Raw genomic sequence first — 12,126 nt, forward strand, 5'->3', positions numbered from 1 at the left:
ACTGATGCCATGTATGTGAGAGGTGACAGTGCAGGCCCCTATCACTGCCCCATCACTGTGTACATACACCCATCAGCCGGGCTGTATGGCACCTCTGTGGACGACCAGAGATAACCCTGGGTGATTGCCTCCTAGGTTCACAGACATCCTGACATAGATTTCATCCCTGATGTTACCAGTATACAGACACCAGTATGTGGTACCAGTATACATCACCAGTATACATCACCAGTATGTGGTACCAGTATACATCACCAGTATACACACAATTACCAGTATACAGACACCAGTATGTGGTACCAGTATACATCACCAGTATACAGACAATTACCAGTATACAGACACCAGTATGTGGTACCAGTATACATCACCAGTATACACACAATTACCAGTATACAGACACCAGTATGTGGTACCAGTATACAGACACCAGTATGTGGTACCAGTATACATCACCAGTATACACACAATTACCAGTCTACATCACCAGTATACACACAATTACCAGTCTACATCATCAGTCTACATAACCAGTATACATCACCAGTATACAGACAATTACCAGTATACATCACCAGTATACACACAATTACCAGTATACATCACCAGTATACACACAATTACCAGTCTACATCACCAGTATACACACAATTACCAGTCTACATCATCAGTCTACATAACCAGTATACATCACCAGTATACAGACAATTACCAGTATACATCACCAGTATACACACAATTACCAGTATACATCACCAGTATGCAATTACCAGTATACACCAGTATACAGACAATTACCAGTATACATCACCAGTATCCAGACAATTACCAGTATACATCACCAGTATCCAGACAATTACCAGTATACATCACCAGTATACAGACAATTTCCAGTACACATCACCAGTATACAGACAATTACCCATATACATCAACGGTATACAGACAACAGTATACATAACCAGTATACAGACAATTACCAGTATACAATTACCAGTATACTGTACAGACAATACCCAGTATACATCGCCAGTATACAGACAATTACCAGTATACATCACCAGTATACAGACAATTACCAGTATACATCACCAGTATACACACAATTACCAGTATACATCACCAGTATACAGACAATTACCAGTATACATCACCAGTATACACACAATTACCAGTATACATCACCAGTATACACACAATTACCAGTATACATCACCAGTATACACACAATTACCAGTATACATCACCAGTATACACACAATTACCAGTATACATCACCAGTATACACACAATTACCAGTATACATCACCAGTATACACACAATTACCAGTATACATCACCAGTATACAGACAATTTCCAGTACACATCACCAGTATACAGACAATTACCCATATACATCAACGGTATACAGACAACAGTATACATAACCAGTATACAGACAATTACCAGTATACAATTACCAGTATACTGTACAGACAATACCCAGTATACATCGCCAGTATACAGACAATTACCAGTATACATCACCAGTATACAGACAATTACCAGTATACATCACCAGTATACACACAATTACCAGTATACATCACCAGTATACAGACAATTACCAGTATACATCACCAGTATACACACAATTACCAGTATACATCACCAGTATACACACAATTACCAGTATACATCACCAGTATACACACAATTACCAGTATACATCACCAGTATACACACAATTACCAGTATACATCACCAGTATACACACAATTACCAGTATACATCACCAGTATACACACAATTACCAGTATACATCACCAGTATACACCCAATTACCAGTATACACCCAATTACCAGTATACATCACCAGTATACACACAATTACCAGTATACATCACCAGTATACACACAATTACCAGTATACATCACCAGTATACACACAATTACCAGTATACATCACCAGTATAAAGGCAATTACCAGTATACACACAATTACCAGTCTACATAAGCAGTATACAGACAATTACCCATATACATCAACAGTATACAGACAACAGTATACATAACCAGTATACAGACAATTACCAGTATACCGTACCAGTATACATCACCAGTATACAATTACCAGTATACAATTACCAGTATACAATTACCAGTATACTGTACAGACAATTCCCAGTATACATCACCAGTATACAGACAATTACCAGTATACTGTACAGACAATTCCCAGTATACATCACCAGTATACAGACAATTCCCAGTATGCTTCTATATAATATGATATGTATCACAGTATCTTCTGGTAGTGGATAGTAGTAGGCCTTACGTTTATAATGAAGAATACTATGTAGTGTGACCGGAGCTCTATATAGTCTTCTAGTATCTCAGTTTTATTCCAAATTCGTACGTATTATATGTATATCTTCCAATGGGGTCCCTTGACCTGTTGAACCATTAACGCCTCAGACAAAAATAAGGCCCAATCCAGACACGGAACCGCTTAGATGTTCTCCTAGTAGTATATCACGATAAAATCAGATAACATGCGCATAATAACTCCATGAGGACGCCAAGTCATCGGCCATCGACTTGGTGTCCACGTGGAGTTTTTATGCGCATGCTATCTGATTTTATCGTGATATACTACTAGGAGAACATCTAAGCGGTTCCGTGTCTGGATGTGGTCTTAATGTTCTACACATCTTTAATATTAATGTATGAGTGCGCCATCCGCAATAATAACCACCTGATTGCACACGGGGGAGATTTATCATAGGCACGAGCGCCGCTGCATGAGGCCCCACCCGATTACATCCAGAGGCTTAGGCACTCGTGACCAAAACTAAGCCAGCTGCTAGCATGGTCCAGGTAGTGGGCAGGCACGGGGCAGGAAGGCCCACGTAGGCCCACACTGTTACCAGCCGCACTCACTTCACCCACCCTGATAAATGTCCCCCAATGTTCTTATGCATGCTGAACAGTGTTGAAACAGAATGCATTGGGATAAATCCCCCTGGGGATCACCTGATAGTTAGCTTTGTAGTAGCGCTACGTCCTGTAGAGTATACAGTAATTCTGCCCCCTGGCTGCTGTGAGAAATTACAGAAGGGTCTATTAAAAATACACAATGAAACCTAGAAAATATACCAGAGAAAGTTAGAAAAATAAACCACTTTCCTGTATAGTTCTGTCTATAATCAACTCTTATTTTGACCCTAGAAAAGCAAGTCAAACAGAGCGGGGAGGGGCCCCATGTAAACAATGCAAAACATGGTGCTTATTACCTATCGCATACGTTTTCAATTGCGATCGGGCCAAGCTCCTCCCTATTACGGTTGACTTGAAATGCAGAACGTGCGAAGGCGACCACAGTGTAATGCTGCATTCACATGAACATATGGGGGACGTATGTATGGCTGCAAATTTACAGCTGCCATACATACGTATACTTAGTCAATAGTCAATGGCTCCCAGGTTCAGTACGGGAGCACAATGTGTGCTCGTCGTACTGTGCCATGGCCGCAAAAAAGATAGACTATGCTCTATCTTTTGGTCGTAAGAACAGCGTGCGCCACTATTATCTATGGAGAGGGGAGGGATGAACAGTGCTCGCTTCTCATCCTCTCCACCTTGCCCACCCGGCCGTAGCCGCGTGGGCGCACGTTCGTGTACATGCAGCCTAAGGATGCATTTACAGGTGGCGCTGAACACATGTTTTTCAAAACGCAATAGTTTCGCTGAAGAGAGATTTGCCTAATTAAATCGCTGTTAACGTTTACGTATACAAATCACCACAGTTAATGCTTATGTTAACACAATGTTTGCACATGTGTTAATTGTTTTGTAAACGCAAATGTTAACAGTCATTTAATCAGACAAATCTCTCTTGAGCGGATCCATTGTGTTTTGAAACGCTTGCGCCACATGTGAATGCACCCTAATTTGTACATTGTGATAGAATGATAACATCTGCACTGAATATCGCCTGCTCATTCTCACTAGACACCACATCCTCTGCTATTCTCTTTATATTTAATTTTTTCCATGAATACTCGGGATTTTTTTCCATCATTGATTAATATGATTTTCACTTTGCTGATGGCCATTATTCAGACGTGATCAGTAATCTGAGTTTCATTCTACAGATCTCTTCCCAGGCCATTATTTTCTCAGAAATGACTGACAACAATTAGTACATGTCATCTGTAAGAGCCGACCATGAAACCTAGCACTTCTTCTGTAATGATAGCATTTGTCTAATTGTTAGAATGCTTGATGGAGGATGCATGGATAATGGCGTTATTACCACTGTCTGCTATGCATTGCTTTGTATGCATAGTGGTGCTTGCAGGCTTGGAGTATTGGATGTGGAGAATGCTACTGTCTTATTAGCTTTATGGCTCTCCAGCGGGATCATTAGATTCTAGAGAAAAATGTAACAGATCTATTCTTGTAGAATGTAGCATGTTACTGTGTATACTAATATCCTGCATACTTCATTTTGGCCATTGAGTCTCCTATTAGATGAAAGCTTCCAGTTTTGTAGAGATCACTTTTTAGCTGCCAGAAGGGCAAGGGCAAGAATGGGTCGGGTCAGGAAGGTGAAGAGGGGCTTCGGGTTTAAGGGTGAATTTTATCATAAGTCTGGAAACATATGTCTAGTTTTTTTAGATTGTTTGTAAGGTTTTGGTCTTGCCTGATTTATCTTAGTGGATGATATATGAGGCATGCAAGTCTGCTGGGGTTGTTTGGAGACTGTTATCAGAAAAGTTTCATAAAAAAACAAAAATGTTTAAGCAACCCCTTCCCTATGCCTGCTCTGGAACTCATGCCCTCTGCATCCAGTCCACAAGATAGGGCCTAACCCGCTGATTGTTGGGGGTCTCAGTGATGACACCCCAACAGATCAAGAGAATGAGGGTCCCTGGTACCTCCCTGGGGTCGCACCCCTCGAGCAGATGGCTGCGCATGTCCGTTCTGCTCCATTCATCCCTATGGAGCTGACTGAGATTGCAGAGTGGATAGAGCCTTTTAACACTGCGGTCCATGTCTGCCCGTGGTGTCTAAGGGGTTAAACTTTTCCAATTACCCCGCACCACGCTTTCTTCTGTTTTCGACGCGAGATCTTCTTTAGGGACCACCATTGAGTAAGTGCGGCTTCCTGACGCCTAAATGGTAAGGTGTTTGTCCTGGTAATAGGTAAGGTGTGGGCAGCACTTGATAATGTTACAGGAGGCAACAACATGTGGATACAAAGCAGGCACAGTATAATGTGCAACAGAAATATCCTGTATAACACCTTTCCTGGGAGGGGATTAGCACTTTGATTAACAGGCCTGCCGGGCACGGGGACCAGCAGCAGCCGCAGCAGGTTACTGCAGAGTTTGCTGTAAGATATACATAGGGAATTTGCAGAATAAATAATATGTTGTAGTACAAGAAATAATTCATGGGATCGTTTACAGTGGAAAGTTTCATAGTTTCTACGGTTGAAAAAAGACACTTGTCCATCAAGTTCAACCAAGGAAGGGAAGGGATTGGATGAGGAAGGGATTTAGGGGAAACAATTCTATATAACATAACCAGTTTATAAAAAGTTTATAAAGTTTATAAACTTTTTATACATAACGCTGGTTAAAATTTTAGTGTTTTGTGTGTTAAAAGCCTTCAAAATTTTAGCAAGAATTGAGAACCAGTTGCTTTAGAAGTAGGGAAAGCTGCCTTGTTTTCCCTTCACCCGTTATTACTGACATAGGCACGGCCTACAGGGAGTATGTCAGCATTTGCACCCCGGGTAATACATTCACAACTACTAATACACCACTAGTATGTGAACGCACCGGGTATCTGGCTGCTCCATTGCTCCTGTGTGAGGAATGAAGTCCAGTATACAGTATGTCGCCACTGGAGGGCAGAACCGTATCCATCCCGTGCTATAAAGATGGTTTGTACGTGTGTGCGTGTATATATATATATATATATATATATATAATGTGTGTGTTTTTACTAATGACTCCCACACTATTCCTTGCAGCAATATCTGAGTGCCTGCTGCCCCATTAGGGTTACATTCACACCAGCCTACAACCGGGTGGACATACGTTTGTCGCAATGGAAAGGAGGATTGGTGACCTTTCCCCGCTCCATTGCGATGCATGGCACATGGCGCTATAAAACGGGGAAAGATAGGACAGGTCCTATCTTTTCCCCATGTACGGAACGGTATGGTGCCACACGTGTGCGGTAACGTATCGCTCCATGAGCCCATTGCCAGCCTATGGGGGACATATTTAAAACTGCAAGCTAGCGGCCATATATACATTACACCTATGGAGCCTGGAGCCCCTCAGGCTCATCTGCATACAGTCCTTCATCCTGGTGGTAGATGCCATTAAAGGTATCTGTTGGAAATGAATGAGATTAGATGATAGAAGGGACATTTTGTGATGTACATATTTTCTTTTGTAACCAGCTAAGTGCTCACAGATGACATTGCAAGATTACTAAATAATACATATATTCTTGCTGGGAAGAATAGGTTAAAGTTCTGCAGATTCTTTTTAAGGAGATGCGGTTGTACAAAGGCATCATGTTACTAGCAAAAAGAATAGTGTGTTTAAACTCAATCTTTCTGACACTATACATAAAGTAGTCCCGTTATATGCTATTTGTGTTCTGTCATAACCCTGCGTGTGTTTTGCAGGTTTCTTGCAAAATGTATATATATTTTTTTCTTTTTTTTTATCTATCAAAAATGTTTGTGCTTCATAGAGGTCTTTGTTATGGTGTAAATATGAAAAAATAGATTGTGTAAAGGGAAAACAAAGATTCTCCTGCTCTTTAAATGTATCTACAGATAAAGCAGTATGTTAAAGGGGCTATACAAACTATTTAAGTTATCCCCTATACACAAGATAGGAGATAACAAGCTGATCGTAAGGGTCCAACTGACAGGACCCCACCAGGAATCCGGGGAACAAGGGTCCCATTGTCACTAATGGTTGGCAAGCATCCTGCCACTCCATTGCATCTTATTGAATTGCCGAGCACAGCGCTCAGCTATCTCCAGCACTCCCATACACTGGGGGAGATATCATACACTCATGCACCACACGTCCACATGACAGATCTGTGAGATATGAAAGGTAACTTGGATAAAGCTGGAGGTAGGAAATAAAGGACAACAATCCCATAAACAATTGGTAATATGCATGGCCCAGCTCTCCATCTTCATCTCTTTAAATGTCACAGAATATGGGTGGATTCACACTGACTTGTGTGTCACATGTCCATTGAGCATCCTGCACTGAGTTATCTCTTTGTCTCTGTTTTGCTTCAGTTTTTTTTTTTGTCAGCACCCGCAAAAAAAACTGAAGGTTTAGGTTAGAAAACATAACACCAGGTTTTTTCAGTGAAAAAAATACAGAACTGCAGACCCATTTACTTTGTATATTAATGGCCATTGATGTATTTGTTACAGCTGCAGAATGAAGAAGAACCGGTAGAACACCCCCAGGCCGCAGCGGATGCTCCCCCTCCATATAGCAGCATTGCTGGAGAGAATGCAGGTGACTTTTTTTTCTTTTTAGCATTAGCATCAGCTGAAGCAAAGTAGTGCTAATGTGAGTCATATGTCAGTGATGTTATCTGGCAGAAAGCTGATAATGTGTTAGTTTATCTATGGACATAACTGAATTTCTCACATTGTTACTTGTTTTTAAATGTTAACTAAATTTCACAGAATGTATGACATACTGGGGGACTTTTACATAAAGTGTCGGTGTCTGCATTGGCTTTGTTACTGACCTGTTCTCGGTAAGAAGACACACATGTAATATTGTGTAGCTGTGCAGATAAATTTCTGGCGCCGAGACCATTTTCTGTCCCTGGGACCAAAATCTGTCCCGAGCACCAGAAATGTGTCCAACAGTCAGAGAACAGGCAGCAGTGCAATAGCGCTGTATTGTGTCCCTGCTAGACCAAATTTCTTTTGGTCTACTTTCCGCCAGTTTACAGCGTCCAAAAATGTCCGTGACACCTATTAATTGTGTCTGAGTTTCCACTCCGCCAAAGCCACGCCCCTTTTCAGAGAAGAGTCGGAGCAGGCGGAAAAAGTCATTTTTTCTGTCCCCGACAGCTAATAAATAGGTAGGAGAGCAGAAGATGCGGTGAAAGCAACAAAACTGGCAGAAACACCATAGTAAATGTCCCCCAATGTGCTTACAGGGACTCCTATGAATGTGTGATAGGCTGGTCCCACCTATCATCAGAACAGAGATCTCCTAATCCCATTCTACCAGTAGAAGCGAGGGATGGCTGTACATATACACGACTTTATTTGTGGTCCGTTCCTGGTGCGTTTCTTTAAATGCACTGAAAACGCATGCGTTTTTCTATGTTTACCATGCGTTTGGCTGGTTTAAGCAGCTGTGATAATGTTAATTTAGTTGCTTACAATTCCAGAAATAAAGAAAAACAGATTCAAACCAGCCAGTGCATAATAAACATGCAAAAAGGCATTCGTTTTCGGTGGGTTTAAAAACGCACCAAGAACAACCTAAGAACGCACCTACGGGTGCAGTCACACAGTGCGTTCTTGGTCCGTTCTCAAACGGACTGAAAACACATGCGTTTTTTATGTTTACCATGCGTTTCGCTGGTTTTAATCCGTTTCACATCGGCTAAGGGTGGTGGCACACGTTAGCGTTTTGAACCCGTTTTCGGTCAGTTTTTAAGCAGCCGTTAAAAAAGTTTTTTAACAGACTGCTTAAAAACGGGTTCAAAACGTCAAATAAACAGGTTCAAAGCAGCCAAACGCATGGCAAAGGGTAAAAAACTGATGCGTTTTAAAATGGACTGTCAGTTTTTCCGAACAATATTAGCGTAGTGGCAGTGCCGTTTTGGCTGCATTTGCAAAGGCAAACGCAGACCAAACTGCACCCACCGGCCACACCAGCCACATCCCCATAGCAGGGAACAAGGAGGTGACTCGATTGGAGAGCAGAGACAGCATACAGGTGCACATGTGTGCTGGTGCACATGTTTCTTCTTTCTGATCCTGTACAGGCCAGGCAGAACGCCTGCAGAACTCTGTTTTCGCTTGTGGGTTTATTTATCATTATAAACCAGGGACACTTACTCATAGCTCCAGACACAGTGACTGGTTATCTTCTAATATTTGTAATGCATGGCCTCCTTTCTTCTAAAATCCACTTTTATAAATATGCTTATGAGCCTGAGTGGCTACCGTAGCCCCTCTGTGATCTGGCATTACACCTCTCTCACCCTCGTCCCCAGCACTTGTATGGTGAGCAGAAAATGATTAGGGAGGGAGACAGCTTAACAGCCTGTGAAGCTGCACCACAGAGAGGCTCTAGTAACACACCTGGGATGCACCAGAGCAACCGAAGCGAAAAGAGGACCTGTGGGGGGCGTTGGAAAGGTGAGTACAGTTTTTTTTTTTTTTTTTTTATTAAAGGCTTTGCATACTTGGGGAAGAGGCTGAATGGCTATATACTGGGAGGCGGTACAGGGCCTGGCAGTTTATATACTGGGGGGGATGGGCTGGCTATATACTGCAGGGTCTGGCTAGCTATACACCGGGGGGGCGGGGCTGGCTATATACTGCAGGGGCTGGCAGGCTATATACTGGGGGGCAGGGACTGGCTATATACTGGGTGGAGGCAATGTATTTCCCACCCTCGGATTATACTTAATAGGTTTTCCCAGTTTTTTGTGTTCAAATTTGGTACCTTGGTTTATACTCGAGTTTATACGGTTGCATGATTTTAAAAGTTGATATTTAGAAGGAAGGAGGCCATGGATAACAAATATAAGAAAATTAACACAGTCACAATGCATGGAATTGTAAGTGTCCCTGGTTTATCTGATGGATTTTGATGGTAGATTTTTGTGCTTTGTTTTTCTTACCTAATATGTTTATGTTTTACAGCATTTTTTGACTACAAAGATGAGCCAGGATTTCCAAAACCACCATCATACAATGTGGCAACATCGCTCCCTAGTTACGATGAAGCAGAGAGGACTAAGGCAGAAGCCACAATACCTCTGGTTCCTGGAAGAGTAAGTTATCTGGCCCGATCCTCTTGATTTTTGGGAATTTTGGTTGCAGTAAATAATAGATTTGTGGAGCATTAATATTTAATAGATGCGATAATAATAATAATTCCTTTATGCAAGAGCCTTGTTTTATCACAGCCCTTGTAGTTCTTTAGGTCACAGCAAGATCTGCTCTTCCCAACAATTGTACGTCATAGCGGTGTAAATGATGTACACCTTTTGCAAGAAAGAATAAAAACAGACATTTTCCAAAGAACAATTATTAGTAACAGTTCTTAAAGAGAACCTGCCATTAACCCACCCAAAATAAATGCTTCATTAAAAACTATTATTAAAAATCATTGCCCTTATCCCTAGATGGTTCATTTCCATGGCTTCAATGTTAAAAGATCAGTTTGTAAACTTATATGCAAAACACCTGATATGAGTCTAATGAAACTCTCCCTATTGACAGGTCACACTGTCACAGGACATTCTGCTATGTGGAGCATTGAGAGAGAGCTCTGTTACATCATTGGGCACCTAGAGTCATGTGGCCATGGTGATGTCAACTAAGGTCCTGTTACATCTGCAGCGTCCAAACATACATACATGTATGTATCTGACCACGTGAAATCACCACATTCCTGCATGCATTTTTACCTTCCCATCCTCCATGAAGGCATGCTGTGATTTTATGGGATCAGATACATACATGGGGTAGGCATTGCAGCTGTAACAGGACCTTAGATGATATCACACTGATCACGTAACATGAAGTGTTAAATACTTAGAAGAGGCATGGGACATGGGGATGGGTAGATGGGAGGGACTGGCCGAGCAGGACACGCTCTCCCTGATGTCATGAAATATAAGATAAAGTTGATTCATAGGAATATAAGGGAAACAATTTTTAGCTAAAAAATGAGTGACCGTTAATAGAGTTATGGGAACCTGTCACTAGTTGTAGTGACAGGTTCCCTTTAAAGGGATTGTCTGGGAATAAAAAACTTTTTATATATGGTTCCAGGGGTGTAAGAAAATAATAAAGGGCTTATGCCACCTCTGGCACTTCTGTGGAGCTGCGGCACCGCCTGTCACTGCCCACCTCTGTTATACACTCTCCAGCTGCAGCAGGAGCGAGGCTGTTGACATTGCATGAGCGTCGTGATGGGTGGCACCACCCATAAATAAGTTATTTATTTTCTTACCCCCTGTTGCTAAATATAAGTTTTTTTTTAAATTCTCTACAAACCCTTAAATATTTATGATTAACGGGTGTTCCCATCTCAAACATGATGGTTTCACCTCAGGATTTGTACCAAACTTGAAAACATTTGTGATTCCCCCTGTGACAAACATCGGTGGCTGCAATCGTTAGACCCATAGTACATAAACACTGTTGTTCTAAGGATTAGTACCCATGGACTCGCCAGAATAACCTGCTAGGATGTCCAGTACCATTATAATAGATTAGAAAGTCTGTATGAAACCTCTGAACTGCGACATAGGGGATTAAGTGATTTAGAGGTCAGTGTTGTTCAGCAACTTCAAAGTCCGTCTCATGTGCATTTATGGATTTCCCCTATACAAAGCACATAGACAATAGTATATAGAACAGTAGATACTCAATAGTATATAACGCACCTATGCAATAGTATAGAGAATGTCCTGCAGTATTACTGCCTCTGATGCCACTATTGCATGTTGAACATTTATTACGCTTTGTTTCTTGATATCTTCTGCGCTCAGCTCAGAGAAAGATTGGATACATTTGATGATTTCTTCCCCGTGTCGTTGGAGGTATGACGAGTTCTCCTGTCAGTTCTAGAACCTTCCTTTTTTTTCACTTCCTTAGTGCAATATTTTAGCTCTAGAGATTTCAGTGACCTTTAGACATTAACTGTTGTAAAGTCTTTTTTTTTTCCTCCCAGAAGGCAAGTTACTTTACATGATATGTCGTTTTGTATGGTTTCTAGATAATAGCAAAGTAGAAGCCCATTATGATAATGTAATTCTAGACTCCACTAAGAGAAACTGTACACCTCCTTGTGCTCAATATTTAGTGTACATGC

General features: G+C 41.4%; 1 protein-coding gene across 2 annotated transcripts in view; it reads left to right on the plus strand.

Annotated features, from left to right (window-relative positions):
- Positions 1–12,126, plus strand: part of NDFIP1 (Nedd4 family interacting protein 1) — a 28,527-nt gene that overhangs the window by 466 nt on the left and 15,935 nt on the right. The window contains exons 2-4 of one of the 2 annotated variants that reach the window (XM_072146108.1): positions 7,473–7,560; positions 9,945–10,075; positions 11,804–11,854. In XM_072146108.1, coding sequence (XP_072002209.1) covers positions 7,473–7,560; positions 9,945–10,075; positions 11,804–11,854 — 270 coding nt within the window. The remainder of the gene's footprint in view (positions 1–7,472; positions 7,561–9,944; positions 10,076–11,803; positions 11,855–12,126) is intronic. The other variant, XM_072146107.1, reaches the window with a different exon arrangement.

The sequence above is a fragment of the Engystomops pustulosus genome, chromosome 4 (assembly GCF_040894005.1).
Source record: "Engystomops pustulosus chromosome 4, aEngPut4.maternal, whole genome shotgun sequence".
Lineage (NCBI taxonomy): Eukaryota > Metazoa > Chordata > Amphibia > Anura > Leptodactylidae > Engystomops > Engystomops pustulosus.